This window comes from Podarcis pityusensis (genome assembly GCF_964106645.2).
Source record: "Podarcis pityusensis genome assembly, chromosome: 17".
Classification (NCBI taxonomy): Eukaryota; Metazoa; Chordata; class Lepidosauria; order Squamata; family Lacertidae; genus Podarcis; species Podarcis pityusensis.
In genome coordinates, this window is record NC_138042.1 from 34,887,383 (window position 1) to 34,903,838 (window position 16,456).

The 16,456-nt window shown below is 47.3% G+C and overlaps 1 protein-coding gene across 2 annotated transcripts in view; it reads left to right on the top strand.

Annotated features, from left to right (window-relative positions):
- The window catches only part of CORO2A (coronin 2A), a 67,418-nt gene that overhangs the window by 37,368 nt on the left and 13,594 nt on the right, over nucleotides 1-16,456 (top strand). For both annotated transcript variants that reach the window (XM_080986864.1, XM_080986865.1), the window contains exons 2-6: nucleotides 7,115-7,315; nucleotides 10,778-10,894; nucleotides 12,217-12,366; nucleotides 13,597-13,776; nucleotides 16,097-16,213. In XM_080986864.1, coding sequence (XP_080842990.1) covers nucleotides 7,115-7,315; nucleotides 10,778-10,894; nucleotides 12,217-12,366; nucleotides 13,597-13,776; nucleotides 16,097-16,213 — 765 coding nt within the window. The remainder of the gene's footprint in view (nucleotides 1-7,114; nucleotides 7,316-10,777; nucleotides 10,895-12,216; nucleotides 12,367-13,596; nucleotides 13,777-16,096; nucleotides 16,214-16,456) is intronic.

The window sequence follows — 16,456 nt, forward strand, 5'->3', positions numbered from 1 at the left end:
ATTTCTGTTCTCATCCTGAAGCAAAGTTCTTAACCCAAGGTACTATTTCTGGGTGAGCGGAGTCTGCAACCTGAAGCGTCTGTAACCCAAGGTACCACTGTATTGTAACATCTTTACTGGTTGCCTGTCAGTTTTCAAACACGGTTCAAGATGCTGGCCTTTTAAAAACCCTAGAATCATAGAATTGTAGAATTGGAAGGGATCCTGAGGGTCATCTGGTCCAACCCCCTGCAATGCAGGAATCTCAACTAAAGCATAACAGCAACAACAACAACAACAACAATTTGTTTGTTTATTTATACCCCACCCATCTGGCTGGTTTTCCCCAGCCACTCTGGGTGGCCCCCAGCAGAATATTAAAAACACGATAAAACACCAAACATTAAAAACTTCCCTAAACAGGGCTGCCTTCAGACGTCTTCTAAAAGTCAGATAGTGATTTATTTCCTTGACATGTGATGGGACGGTGTTCCACAGGGCGGGCGCCACCACTGAGAAGGCCCTCTGTTTGGTTCCCTGTAGCTTCACTTCTTGCAGTGAGGGAATTGCCAGAAGGCCCTTGGAGCTGGACCTCAGTGTCCGGGCTGAACGATGGGGGTGGAGACACTTTATGACAGATGGCCATCCAGCAAAAACTGTTTTCGGAATTAGCACGGTAAATTGCTTCTTATTCTTACTTCTCCCCTCTGCGTTGTCCTGAAGGAGTCCAAGGCAGCATGCAATAGAAAATAGATACAACTGAAAACAAATCTAAATTAAGTTTGAACTAAAAGCAGTCAAATTGCTATTCTAGCAGGAAAGGAATAGAAGGCTCTGTTGGGATACTGCCAGGGAGACAAAGTCCCTCATGGCCCCCAAGCCGCCTCCGGATGTCCATCAATCTCCCGTAGACACGCAGTATCAGCAATTAGCAACATGAGCTCCAGAAATAGCCTGCCACATTCCAGAGCCGATGCACGCTCTATCAGCAGATAATGCACAGCGAAAGATGCACGCAGGAGAGCATTATTTACAAGTTTATTCAGCGTTGATCAGAACAAAGAAAACATGACTGCCTGCTTCAGTGTCTCTGGCACAGAGAGAGAACGAAAGCGTAGACACAACAGAAACATCCTGTGAACAGGAAATACGCAGGCTGTGACACAAACATCCTGCTCCCTTTTAAGGTGGAACGGAAATATCCTAACAGGCTCATGACAACAATTGTCATCTGAAGGCCAAGATAAACAAACGTGTCTTAAAGGCAGGCTAACACTACTGACCGTGCAAAGGAGAAGCATAAATTGATAGTACGTAGAAGTAGAGCAGGCATAGGCAAACTCGGCCCTCCAGGTGTTTTGGGGACTACAACTCCCATCATCCCTAGCTAACAAGACCAGTGGTCAGGGATGATGGGAGTTGTAGTCCCAAAACATCTGGAGGGCCGAGTTTGCCTATGCCTGAAGTAGAGTCACCTTAGGCTTGGGAGCAAAATATGACCCTCCAGGCAAGAACTAAAGCACAGCCACGTATGGGCAAGTCCCTTGGGCCAAAGTCCAACAGTCAAGAAATGCAGTCCAGAGTCAAACCCAAAGCCCAGTCCCAGCAGAGATCTTGGAGCATCCAAGCCAAAGTCCACCACCATGGGCAGTTGAGCAGACAGAGCACCTCAGCTCTGCTCCCCTTACCTCCCTTGAGTTTTGATGGTAGCACCTGGGCTTGGCGAAGCATGTGACCCTCACCTGTGTTGAGCTTAATCTACTTGAGAAACCACATCCCTCCTCCCAGCTCCATCTGGTACGCAGGCTGAGACCCTACCTGCCCGCAGACTGTCTCGCCAGAGTGGTGCATGCTCTAGTTATCTCCCGCTTGGACTACTGCAATGCGCTCTACGTGGGGCTACCTTTGAAGGTGACTCGGAAACTGCAATTAATCCAGAATGCAGCAGCTAGACTGGTGACTGGGAGTGGCCGCCAAGACCACATAACACCAGTCCTGAAAGATTTTCATTGGCTCCCAGTACGTTTCCGAGCACAATTCAAAGTGTTGGTGCTGACCTTTAAAGCCCTAAACGGCCTCGGTCCTGTATACCTGAAGGAGCGTCTCCACCTCCATCATCCAGCCTAGACACTGAGGTCCAGCGCCGAGGGCCTTCTGGCGGTTCCCTCGCTGCGAGAAGTGAGGTTACAGGGAACCAGGCAGAGGGCCTTCTCGGTGGTGGCGCCTGCTCTGTGGAACGCCTTCCCAGCAGATGTCAAGGCAATAAACAACTATTTTACTTTTAAAAGACAACTGAAGGCTACCCTGTTTAGGGAAGTTTTAATGTCTGATGCTGTATTGTTTTTAATATTCAGTTGGAAGCCGCCCAGAGTGGCTGGGAAAATGCAGCCAGATGGGAGGGCTATAAATAATAAACTATTATTATAAGAGCTAATGAGCCCCTTCTGGCCAGCTAGTGTGTGTCCTTGCCTTGCCAGAGCATACCTCCCGCCGCTTCTATGCTTCAGGGCCCACCTTGTTTGTGGAGACAGGGGGTCCTCTGGCTGTGATGAAGGGTCCTGTTCCTCTGGCCACTGCACACTGACCCCCACCTCCTTGCCTACCTCTGTCACCCCATTAATACTTCCCACAATCCCAACCTCACCTTTCCCATACCTGGCTTGCCCCGGTGGGTCCCAGTCATGGCTACACCCCTCGCTAGCATCCTCTTCCTGCACCCCACTAGCAGGACCAGTGGACAGGGATGATGGGAGTTGTAGTCCAACAACAGCTAAGGACTCGAGGTTGAGGAAAAACTGCCATAAAACCTTCTTAACAGCTCCATATGCTCAGTTCATCAAGTGAGTCCTCTGCTCCAGAAAACTCACTATGAGTGGTAAAGTGAGAGACTGCAAGGAGCAGGGACCTTTTGGTCATGGCACCTTCTTCCAAAATTTCCTCCTGGAGTGGGGACGGGACTGTCGACGAGTCCATTCTGTTGGGTCTTCGAGAAGTCTAGTAAAAGCTTTGCCAGGCTTTGGGGGCCATTGGGCTAGCATTAAATGCAGTTCTTTCCTGGGTTATTTTATGCGCCAGTAATGATGTTTTAAGGTTTGATGTTGGGGTAAATCTTCATAGCTTGCTGTGAATGTATGGTGGCTCACCAGGAGCCTGATAAACCTGCTGTTTAGAATGAAAGCAGGAAGGATTTGCCACACACACCTGGCAGGCCATAATATGTGACTGGTGGGCTGCATAAGGCTTGGTAGTTCATGGCTGTATTTTGGTTATTTCTACTCCTTTTAACGGGACGCAGGTGGCTCTGTGGGTTAAACCACAGAGACTAGGACTTGCCGATCAGAAGGTCAGATCAGAAGGTCGGCGGTTTGAATCCCCGCAACAGGGTGAGCTCCCGTTGCTCGGTCCCTGCTCCTGCCAACCTAGTAGTTTGAAAGCACATCAAAGTGCAAGTAGATAAATAGGTACCGCTCTGGCAGGAAGGTAAACGGCATTTCCGTGCGCTGCTCTGGTTCGCCAGAAGTGGCTTATTCATGCTGGCCACATGACCCGGAAGCTGTACGCCGGCTCCCTCGGTCAATAAAGCGAGATGAGCGCCGCAACCCCAGAGTCTGTCACGACTGGACCTAATGGTCAGGGGTCCCTTTACCTTTACCTTTACCTTTACTCTCTTACAATGTTTGCATTATTTGAGGGGGGGGGAGTGATGAAGAATTCATTCGACAGCAGCAGCATCCCATTGTAGCAGCATCCCATGAAACTGTTCCTAAATGAGCTAAGCATGAAACCCAGCCAGATGGGCGGGTATAAGTAATAAAATTATTATTATTGGCATAAAAATTTAAGAATTGCCCTCCTGGATCAGGCCAGCTATCTGAACCATGTAGTTTCCCACCTTCAATCTGACTCATCAGAAACTCAAAACGAAACAGACTGAAGGTGGAGATACACATAACATTTTTTTCCCCAAGTAGTGGCGTCAGTTTGGAAGTTTTGCATTCAGTGCAAAAGGAACTTTTCTGTTCAAGGTCAAGTCCTGAAGGGAGATGGGTGGGAACCACAATTCTGCAAACTGACTGCAGAAGCTCTGATTGGCAGGCACCCATGATGTCATCAAGAAGCCTCTTCTTTTCCAATCCCCAGAGCAGTTTTGAGCTTTTTAAAGTTTTGTTTAAAAAACCCCAAAAATCACTGCAATGACCGATGACAGGAGAATAAGGTCTGCTGGCATTTCCATCTTATTCTGATTGTGAAGCCGAGAGGAAGCTGGTTTTGGGGGGGCCACTACTGAAAGAGTTTAATAGTATGCCTGTCTCCTCAATGGTGATGTGGGTTTTCTATTAAAAAAATGAATTGGAAAAATTTAGGGTAATTTGCATTGGGAAATTATTTGATGTCCTGGAGAATGATCTAATTCAGCATGATTGTTTTCCTTGTTTTAGCAACCAAAGCTAAAAGCTTTGAAACTGCCAAGCCGGCCAAATACTTTATTTGTAATTGGAATTCATTGTTACGAATGAACTTATGAAATGGAAAATTTTCTGCCTCAGATCACTGGTCCCCTTTGCCCTGCTAATTTAGTTTGGTACATGTGCTCTAATTGTCTTTATTAACTAGGGAGAGTTGGCTAATCAGACTGTTTTCTGGTATCTATCCTTAATCACTGCCCCCGTTTTGTCCCTGCTTTCCTTTAGGGGGAATTTTTGAGGGGCATTTTTGACCTGCAATACATACATGTGCCCTGGTATTCATTAACTTGCCTTCTGCATCCCCCTCCCTGTAACTGCCTATCCAGAAAGCAAATGTTGCTGGTGCATCTGAGCTGCAGCTACTCTATAATATTTAAAAACCAGATCCATTGTGGGAGTAAACGTTCTATCAAACATTTTTAATTTAAAAAATAAATAAACAAATAGGAAATCTAGCCTATGAAAGTTGGGGGAAAGTCCTTTGGAAGAATTCCCATTGTGTTCAGTTTGGCTTACACTCAAGTAAGCATGCACGGGATTGCAACCTCAGTTTAACACAACTGCTTAAAAAGCTAACTCACCTTGCCAACAAAGGTCCGTATAGTTAGAGCTATGATTTTCCCAGTAGTGGTGTATGGAAGTGAGAGCTGGACCATAAAGAAGGCTGATCGCCGAAGAATTGATGCTTTTGAGTTATGGTGCTGGAGGAGACTCTTGAGAGTCCCATGGACTGCAAGAAGATCCAAACTCTCCATTCTTAAGGAAATCAGGCCTGAGTGTTCACTGGAAGGACAGATCCTGAAGCTGAGGCTCCAATACTTTGGCCACCCCATGAGAAGAGAAGACTCCCTGGAAAAGACCCTGATGCTGGGAAAGATGGAGGGCACAAGGAGAAGGGGACGACAGAGAACGAGATGGTTGGACAGTGTTCTCGAAGCTACCAGCATGAGTTTGACCAAACTGCGGGAGGCAGTGGAAGACAGGAGTGCCTGGCGTGCTCTGGTCCATGGGGTCACGAAGAGTCGGACACGACTAAATGACTAAACAACAACACAACAACAGGGTAGACAGGATAAATGGATAGACAGTAATCAGGGAAGAATGTTCAACAGTGTGCCAGAATGTGAGTGTGTGAGACAGACAGGCAGTGATAATTGATGTAAGAATAGGCATCCGTCTGTCTCGGGAGACAATGGAAGAATCATACCACTGGAAGTCAAACCACTGGGCAGCTACAGTGCCTGCTGTGGCTGTAGAGACCAATACAGAAGAGACATGTTTTGTTGCAGGTGGGGTAGTTGTAGGTGTCCGGCTGTGCTTCTGCAGGTGTGCCATGGCATTGCTTCTTTCTGCACTCCTCCCAACAGTCATTCCCCCTCGGGCATTGCTATGGGTACACAACCTGACTTACTCTTTTCAGTCATCTACAAGGAATTCCCATGTATACATATTATATTGCTGGCATCCGTCTGTCTCAAGAGACAATGGAGTGAAGTCAAACCACTGTGTTAGCGTCACTGAAGTGAGCTCCCTGGGGCGCAAGCCTTGGCAGTGTGTCTGGAGGTCCTGGACTGCACAGACGACAAGACCTCTCAGCCTCACTGATGTGGTCTAAAGGAAAGCAGAGCGATATGCTTGGCACTGGCTTAGCTGCAGGAGTTGCAAGAAGGAGGCCTACAAGGCGCCACTCAAGTGTCTTAGGGACTCAACTCTGGATTTGTGTAGGGTTTACTCCAGGGGTCAGCAAACTTTTCCAGCAGGGGGCCGGTCCACTGTCCCTCAGACCTTGTCGGGGGCCGGATTATATTTTGAAAAAAATGAACGAATTCCTATGCCCCACAAATAACCCAGAGATGCATTTTAAATAAAAGCACACATTCTACTCATGTAAAAACACCAGGCAGGCCCCACAAATAACCCAGAGATGCATTTTAAATAAAAGGGCACATTCTGCTCATGTAGAACATGCTGATTCCTGGACCATCTGCAGGCCGGATTTAGAAGGCGATTGGGCCAGATCCAGCCCCCAGGCCTTAGTTTGCCTACCATTGGTTTACTCCTTAGCCTTTTCTTCTCCCTATAGCCCGCAAGGTGGCGGAGGTTTCGTATGAGAGTTTTCCTTCTCCTAGATGGGCTGCTTTCTCAGGTTGACAAGCCCCACCTGCCCCTCACTTTCCTCTACAGCGTGTGCAGAAACTACCTTCTTGACTGTTGGACCCACCATTAGTCTCATCTGTTCAATCCACCGGAGCTTGTCTTTGCATGCAGGGGCAGCGCTCAATTCACCAAAGGTTTGCTGGGATGCATATAAATACATATACATACTAGCAATTTGAAAGCACACAAGTGCAAGTAGATAAATAGTTACCACTGCGACGGCAAGGTAAACGGCTTTTCCGTGCGCTCTGGTTTCCGTCACGGTGTCCCGTTGCGCCAGAAGCGGTTTAGTCATGCTGGCCAAATGATCTGGAAAGCTGGCTGTGGACAAACGCCGGCTCTCTTGGCCTGAAGCAAGATGAGCACCTCAACCCCATAGTCGCCTTTGACTAGACTTAACCATCCAGGGGCCCTTTACCTGTTACCTTACATATACAAGAGTGTCCTCATTTGAATCTGAAATCTCGAACGGTCAGGTGGCTTCACGGTTCCGTTCTCTGTGTTCATTGCAGATGTCATGGTCCCCTCAGTACCGGAGTTCAAAATTCCGCCATGTTTACGGCAAGGCAGCCAGTAAGGAGAAGTGCTATGACTGTGTGCCTATCACCCGCAGTGTTCACGACAATCACTTCTGCGCTGTGAACCCGCATTTCGTTGCTGTTGTGACCGAATGTGCCGGTGGAGGAGCCTTTCTTGTAATACCAGTAAATCAGGTAAGTACCACCTTACTGACAGGTGTAGCTGGTTTTGTGTGTTTGTATGTCTCGGTGGGCAATGGAACCTCCTAAAGCCCAAATGGCCCATTCATTTTAACAGAGGAGCATATTTTGAATGGAGTAAGGCAGAGGTTTTTAACCTCTTTGAGCCCACGGCTCTCTTGTGGCACCCCTGTCGGGCCCAGGAGCCCAGTAATGCCACCCCTTGTCTGCAGAGCTGGCAACTTCTCATCCTTTTTCAGACACCCTCCCTTGTAAAGTGTTCCCTCAACCTCCTCTCCCCTCTCCTTGGGAGTCCTCTGGGCAGCCGTAGCTGCTGCCCCTGGTCTGTGAGCTGCCCCCCTGCCCCAAAGAGAGGTGCCTCCTCACACTGCCCCACAGGGGCCTGGGAAGCACCCCCTGGCCAGTCACAGAGGCACCATTTGCCTGCGGAGCTTGTAGCCAGGGCTGCTGCAACAAACAGCTGTGTGAGCCTTTGGGAGGCAGAGATGTGAGAGGGCATCAGAGGAGAGAGGGAAGGAAAGAGGGACAGAGGCCAGTGTTGCCCACGGCACCCCTGACCGTCCTTCAGGGCACCCCAGGGTGCCACACTGGTTGAAAACCAAAGTGATTGAAAGGCCAACAGTATTGGATCTATCTACTGATGCTCTCTCTCATGAACTGGGAACTAGGGCAAAGGGCTCATTTACACACATGCACACAAACCCCATATAAACTCCTTTTGCACTGCAAGGGTTCATTTTGCTTGCGGCTCACGCACTGCTGAGTTGCAGAAGAATTGTCTGGGACCTCCTCCCGGCCCATACAAACACCAGGACTCTGGAAGAGCTTGTTGTTGCAGGTTGAAGGGGGCTTAAAGAGCCCTTTTGCCTTTCCCACTCATCCTGACTTGCTTGGTGAGCCCTTTGCAGATGTATTGGTTTTCATAAGAGAAAGCCATATTTTTAGGAGAGGGTCCCTGGGATATGAGGCTCTGCTGGAGGCCAGACTGAGGACTTAAACCACTTGCCACCAATTCTTGTACTAAAGATGCTGATAGAGCTATAGGAATATCCAAAAGGTTGTCATCCAGGATAAAGTCACGAATGTTTCCTTTTGTAAATGTATGTAATTCTGGGGCTGGTTTTGGACAACACATTCACAGGGTGATTGGACTGAATGACTATTCCAAAAAGCACTCTTTTAAAAAAAAAGATGTATTTTGTTTTCAAAAGTGTTCATACTTTAGCATCAATAATATCTTTAATTTATCCATTGACTTCCCATCCCCCATGGGGTTCTATGTTTATCTTTAATGTTGCATATTTTAACTTCTAACACTCCATATGTACATCCTAAGTTATTAGCCTTAATGTGTTTCTTCTCTTGCTCATATTTCAAACCCTCCTCACGTTTTCACGTAGCTATAATAGCTCTTTAGATGTTCTCCAAAAGCACTCTTAATTGGTTATTGCCCCTTTAAGACAGGGTTTACTAACCATTTTTCACCCTGGGGAAAACCTTTTGAGGGTTGTATAACAGTGGCGGTGTGGCCGAAAGTGGGTGTATTATTATCTTGGTCCTCCAAATAGCCACACATCACCTGTGTTTCCTTTATGTAATAGATATATGTTATAAGCCAAAGGACCATGGTCTGCAACAACAGAATCTTACTTACATACAGTGGTACCTCGCAAGACGAATGCCTCGCAAGAAAAAAAACTCGCTAGACGAAAGGGTTTTTTGTTTTTTGAGCTGCTTCGCAAGACAATTTTCCCTATGGGCTTGCTTCGCAAGACGGAAACGTCTTGCAAGTTTGTTTCCTTTTTCTTAACACCGTTAATACAGTTGCGACTTGACTTCGAGGAGCAACTCATAGAACGCGGTGTGGTAGCCTTTTTTGAGGTTTTTAAAGACTTTGGTGATTTTTGAAGCTTTTCCAAAACTTTCCCGACACCGTGCTTCGCAGGACGAAAAAAATCGCAAGGCGACAAAACTCGCGGAACGAATTAATTTCGTCTTGCGAGGCACCACTGTATTTAGTATAATCCTCTCTAACCTTTACAGTGCCCCTCAAAACACCTGTCTGCTACAGACCCCTTGTGGTGAAAATATATACAATAAGAAAAATGTCTTTTAGCTCAGCTCTCTGTAATGTTAAGAGGCCATTTTAAGACTCCAGTCCAGATAGAGGCACAGCAAAAACATATACCCAGCCCACAACAGCGGTTGGAAATTTGCATTTCCTATCTACGTTGCAATGCAAATGGAAATATGCTTCCCATCCTCAGTGTGTGTTGCAAGCAGGGTTGCACATCACAACCACATTCATACTGTTTGAGATGAAGGAAACTCCTGTGCAAGAGCCTCTCTCCTTTGCTGTTTCTGGGTAGTATTTGAAAACACACGTAAGATGCAGTTATTGCAGGTTCTTAATCTGCATTGGGAGTCTAGCTTTGCAATCTACCCATTACAGAATATATTCCAGCTGGTTCCATGCTGAATTTGTCATCATTTTCCCTCTTCCTTCATACATCAGGTCTGTCTTTTCCCCTAAGCCACACATACATGGTTATTCATTTAAATGTCCATCCTTCACCATCCAAAAAACCCCAAACAAACCTCAAATGTTCAAAAAAAAGTTGTGAAAGTAAATCAGGAATTGAGGGGTGTGTGTGACATTTGTGGCGTCGCAGAAACTAGCCAATAGGCACCACTCACAGCTCCATTTCAAATCAGCTATGCTGGAAACTGGCGGAAAGCTTGCCTTAGGAGAGAAAAATATAAGTGCTTGTATTAAACATATGGGCATTCTCAGACTGGCTTAGCTGCTCTAAAATATGTTTTTCTTCGCCCTAAATTTGTATGTGTTTTGTTTTCAGTCCTTCCCTACTGGATTGCTTCCAGATTATCAGTATTTTGTGGGAGGGATTCAAGTGCATAGAAGAAATTTAGCATTGCAGAATCAACGTGGATCAGTGCACTCTGTCACCCTAGTACAAGAATCTACTTTTTTAATTAAAAGAAGCAGCAGCAGACTTTTTGCAGTTAGGAAAGTGACAGAGAAATGCAATGAAAAGTGTGGGAAGAATGCATGATTCACAGGAAGATGTATAAACACCCCGCACAAGCAAATCAGAATGAATGGTCAATAAAGACTGGATGAGTCTAATTTCCACAGAACTTTGTGCAAGCGACTCAGGATGACTGCTCAGTAAACAAATAATCTGAAGGAGCCCCTAGTCTGTGTAGTTTGTATCCAAACCCTGCAAAAGAGAACACAATCAAGTTATGGCAACTGTTGATACTGGTGGTTTAATATGGGTAGGAAATGGCTCCAAGAGACAGATACATTAAGGGGTCAAGATAAAACCATGAAGGACAAGACACACTGGAGAGTTCTGTTTTGCTTTGTGTCGATTGACAGGCCTTATCAGAGACGTTGCAGTTTGGGAACTAAATCTTTCTGTTTGTTTCCAGACAGGAAAACTGGACCCGCATTACCCTCGCATCTGTGGGCACAAAGGGAATGTTTTAGACATTAAGTGGAACCCTTTCGATGACTTTGTAATAGCCTCGTGCTCTGAAGATACCACTGTAAGTTTTGGGAACCTCTGGAGTGATATAACCCCTGTCAGGTGCAGACAGAAGGCTGCCCAGTTTCCTAACTATGGTTAGAAGATCGAGATTATCCCATAGGCTCACCCCCTTTCCTTTCATAGCTGTAGTTAGTGTTAAGTCAGCACTGTTCTAACCATGGTTAAAGGTAAAGGGACCCCTGACCATTAGGTCCAGTTGTGGCCGACTCTGGGGTTGCGGCGCTCATCTCACTTTATTGGCCGAGGGAGCCGGCGTACAGCTTCCGGATCATGTGGCCAGCATGACAAAGCTGCTTCTGTCGAACCAGAGCAGCGCACGGAAACGCCGTTTATCTTCCTGCCAGAGCAGTACCTATTTATCTACTTGCACTGGTGTGCTTTCGAACTGCTAGGTTGGCAGGAGCAGGGACCGAGCAACGGGAGCTCACCCTGTCGCGGGGATTCAAACTGCCGACCTTTTGATCAGCAAGTCCTAGGCTCTGCGGTTTAACCCACAGCGCCACCCGCCTCCCCCTAACCATGGTTAGCTCAAACCAAAGCCGGCAGATATGTTTCCGGTTGTGGTTGCCTGCTGTAGAGTGGATGTAACCACACTGAAAATGCTGGTGCGAGCTTAACACTGGTTAGTGATTCAGAATTCAAGAGAGAGGTAGGAGCACAAAAGGCATCAAGGTGTTTTTGATGATGATGGAGACCGGGCCGCAACATGTTTACACAAGTTCTAAAGGCCTCATCATTTGCTAGGAAGGTTCCAAGGGACAGCTGATAAAGTAACAAGGAGATACTGTTGTTGGAGCAGTAGGTTTGGATGTTAGAGCCAGGTTTAACTTGACTGAGTTCATAAGGTTGTTGCGAGGCCAGAATGCCATTCTTTGGAGGCAGGGTGAGAAATGCAAATAAATAGTTCAGTTGAGACTTCTTAAGGTCCTGGTTTGACGCTTCCACCCTAAAGCAGTAATGCAGGAAGTGAGACAGATCAGATACCCTGCCCCCCTTTTGGGGGGGGGCAATGGAAAGCACAACTCTCACTGTGCAGATGGAACATCTCTATTGACTTGGTGTTACCTTTGTTTGTGCATAGACACTTGGTGGCCCACATGGTGGAAACAAGGGACAAGATGGATTCCTAGACTGCGAGAGTTGGATATGCACTGGGTGCGCATTGATCCTGCCCCTCGGCCACCCCCTGCAAACCATCTCTCCATCCCACATTCCTTTACCCTCAACTACTGATTAAGACTTAGTCCTGGTTGCTGCTGCTAATGGCAGGTGCTGATTAACGGAGCTGGCTTAAAGTCTCTGCACTACTGTGTCTCTTAGGTTAAAGTCTGGAACATTCCTCACCACTTACTCACAACAAACATCACAGATGCACAGAAGGAGCTTCTTGGTCATTCGCGAAGGGTGGGCCTCATCGAATGGCACCCAACTGCGAGCAACATCCTTTTTAGCACCGGCTATGATTACAAAGTGAGTCGGGGTCTTGTGACTCTTCATTTCAAGCATCAACATGCTGTTGTTCTATTCTGCTTCCATGGGGGGGGGGGGGGTTCTTGGGCAGAGTATCTGAGGTGTGTGAAATGAATGAGAGGTTATAAGTCATGGGTAGGCAAACTAAGGCCCGGGGGCCAGATCCGGCCCAATCGCCTTCTAAATCTGGCCTGCAGACGGTCTGGGAATCAGCGTATTTTTACATGAGTAGAATGTGTCCTTTTATTTAAAATGCATCTCTGGGTTATTTGTGGGGCATAGGAATTCGTTGTTCTTTTTTTCCCCTTCCAAAATATAGCCTGGCCCCCCACAAGGTCTGAGGGACAGTGGACTGGCCCCCTGTTATAAGTCTCTGCCACAGCTAGAGGATTTTGCATCATAGTTACTTCCTGCCTTCCAAAACATGGTGGCCACAGTCTATTCCCAGCATGCATAGAGAACACAAAGCAAGAGAGGGGTAAAAATTCCAGGGGTGCGGGGCAACGGATAAGCCAGCCCAGAATTGCCTATCAGGATGTTCCCACAACTTGTTTCTTTTGATTATGTGTATGTATGTGTGTGTTTGTGTGTAGGGAGGTGGCATGTTGTTGTTATTTGCGAAAAGCGCCATATAAGCCTGAATTGCAAATAAATATGCTACAGTTCTGCAAGACCACAGAATATGGTATTGGTTGCAGAATTCAGGCGCAGAATTGTAGAGTTGGAAGGGACCCTGAGGATCATCTAGTGATTCTAGTCCAATCCCTGCCATGCAGGAACATGCAGCTGTCCCATATAAAGATCAAACCTGCAACCTTGGCATTATCAGCACCACGCTCTAACCAGCTGAACTATCCATGTCAAACAAGAACCTCAGTTTTCATCAAAGCCAGCAACAAATTGGGATTTTCTAGTCCTTAATGGTTGCAAAGGAATGAAGTAAAAGTAGGTGGTGATGTCTCCTGAAACTTCACAAGCCAGATTCATTGCTGGATGTAGTTTTCAGTGTTCAGGGGCTGGAGCATTTGCACCCCATGCAGCTGCCTGTCCTTCCCCAGGGCTAGCAGAAGCTGCATAAATTTTGCCCAGGGAGAAACATGGAAATGTGCTGTGTGTAATTTGTCCAAGTTGCATAGCATTGGGAGTAGTCATTGTTCTTTTTGTGCGTTGTCTGCACTGTGGGTGGGGAGCTCTGGAAACATTCACGAATGCCCCTCTCTTTGCCTTCAGATCATGATCTGGAACCTTGACACCAAAGAGTCTGTAATTCAGACCCCGGTGAAGACAATCCACTTCCACACGGACGTCATTCTTTCCATGTCGTTCAACACAGACGGGAGCCTCTTGGCCACGGCCTGCAGGGACAGGAAAATAAGGGTCATTGACCCACGAGCAGGAACTGTCTTACAGGTATGCAGGGCTGGTGAGATTGATTAGCGCCACGCGGGAAGACTGCTTGCTGTTTGTTTTAGATGGCTGAAAGGATGTTCTCTCTTGTGCAGAGGAGAAGGATAGGTCTGCAGGTCAGAAGGTGGGGGTGCATCTTTCTCTGAAACAGCAGGGTCTAGATCAGAAGATCTAGCTTAGATCCTACACCAGGTTTACATCTGGGGACATAAACCAGAGCTGCTGTCATTTACAGGCTTATTCTGTTCTGCAGCTGGGTAACACTTTCAAAGTTAGCTTCTCCTGCTCCTGAATCATGATGAGTTGATTCTGAATTGGAATCACAACTCTTTTTCACATCGGATGGGCTGTCAGCCTAGCTTGATATAGGCAGTTTAGGAGTGGGAAGGTGACTTGGCTGCCGTCCATGACATTAAGATCATCACTTGACTGCTTGCAGTTACCTTCTCTTTCAGGTGGGGAGTGTCAGTCAAGCTTAGATGGGTTGGTGGGCCCAATGTCCCTCCCCGAAGGCCGCCTTGGGGCTACGCCTGTTATTTTGCACCATAATCGCCACATTTTGAGGGAGGCAGAAGTCAGTCATAGGTCATTCAGTTCATTTCTAAAGTACCGTATTTTTCGCTCCATAAGACACACTTTTTTCCTCTTAAAATCTAAGGGGAAATGTCTGTGCGTCTTATGGGGTGAATGTGTGGTCCCTGGGGCTGGGTGGGTGGGAACCTGGGCTTCCCCTGCCAGTCCCGACCTGTTCTTTGGGGCTGGCGGTGGGGGAAAGCGCTTCTGGGGCAGCCCGCGAAGCCTTCGCAGGGCAGCGGGGAGCCTTCATCCCGCTGCCCTGGGGAGGCTTTGCATGGCTATCCCTGGCTTTTGCGGGAGGTGGGGGAAGGGACAGAGCGAGGCTCTCTCACTTCCCCCACCTCCTGCAAAAGCCCCCAAGAGCTGCATATTTTTTTTCTTGAATTCCCCCCCCCCAAAAAAAAAGTAGGTGCGCCTTATGGTCAGGTGCACCTTATGGAGTGAAAAATACGGTATCCCCCTCATTATTCAGTGTCCAGCCTGATGCATTGTCCTGGACCGGTTGGACTCACAGGAATAGTGGGAGGGAACCACACAGGGTAGAAGGCTGAGAGCTTAGGTGGGACGACGACGAGTAATCAGAGGGAAAAGATTGGGAAGAGCTGGTGTCAGAAGCTAAAGGCATAACAGGGCTGAGTGTGCTAAGACAGTCTGTGGCTGAGAGAAGTTCAGAATCAGAAGTGGAAGCTGGTGAGTGGGAGACCAAGAGGCAGAGATGAGTCAAGTGGGCGAAGAAGCAAGGATGTCTTCCCCTTCTGCTGCAACAAGCTACCCTCCTCCCTGCTCTCCCAGAACCAGAAGAGGCATGAAGTGGGAAGAACAAGGCAGGCAGGTGCAGTCTCCGATTGCTTGGGGAGGGGGGGGGACCTGGAAAGGAGACATAGATGGCTGTGGGGAGACAGGAACCTTTAGTCTGGGCAATTGATCCATGGGGCAAGAACTACAGTGGTACCTCGGGTTACATACGCTTCAGGTTACAGACTCCGCTAACCCAGAAATAGTGCTTCAGGTTGAGAACTTTGCTTCAGGATGAGAACAGAAATCGTGCTCCGGCAGCGCAGCAGCAGCGGGAGGCCCCATTAGCTAAAGTGGTGCTTCAGGTTAAGAACAGTTTCAGGTTAAGTACGGACCTCTGGAACAAATTAAGTACTTAACCCGAGGTACCACTGTACTGGGGATGAGCTGCTGTGCTCATTAGGCTTGATGCTCAGCCAAGTTCGTGCAGATCCTATTCTTGCTAATAAAGAGTTAACTTCAACAGGCAGGGTGTGATTTACTGCTGGCTTGCTCCTGTCACTTATCTACCTGGGATCCTGATTCCCAGTTACCCTCTTCATTGCTCCTGTGAAGTGTTTCTGTGTCCCAAGGCCTGTGGTACACGCAAGTGGAAGACACAAGAGGGTTCTGCAAGAGAAGCCTTTAAGAAGACAGTCCTTTATGTAGTTTTCTAGCTCAGATGATTCATCAGCTGGTGTGTAATGTGATCGTTCCCCAGGAGCACACTGGCGTTCCCCAAGAGGCCTGACAAGCCCTGCCTTGACAGTCCTACCTTAAATTAGTCTGGTATGGCTTCCAAATCATATATTGCTGCATCAGCTGTACAGGGAGATAAGCAAAAGCTGTGAATTTTGATGGTGGAGGGTTTTCAAAACTTCAGACAATAGGCAGGTGCAGATGAGTTTCACTGAAAGAAGCAGCATTTGGTGTGCTTGATTTCCTCTGAGTAACACGCCATGTCTTCTTGCAGGAAGCAAACAACAAGTCTCACAGAGTGAATAAAGTTTTGTTTCTAGGAAACATGAAAAAGCTGCTCTCCACGGGGACATCGAGGTGGAACAACAGGCAAATTGCACTATGGGATCAGGTGAGTTGCTCAGCAAACCACTTCAGGCACTCGCCACACTAATGGTTCCATCACAGATCAACACTTTAGCTCTGTCTCTCTCTCTGCTGTTTAGGCCATGTGCACACACTAAATCTTTAAAGCTCATTCAAATATAGTATCAGACAGATAAACAGCTATGTGCTTTTTAAAAGACATCTGAAGGCAGCCCTGTTCAGGGAAGCTTTTAGTGTGTGATGTTGTATTGTGCTTTTAGTATTTTTT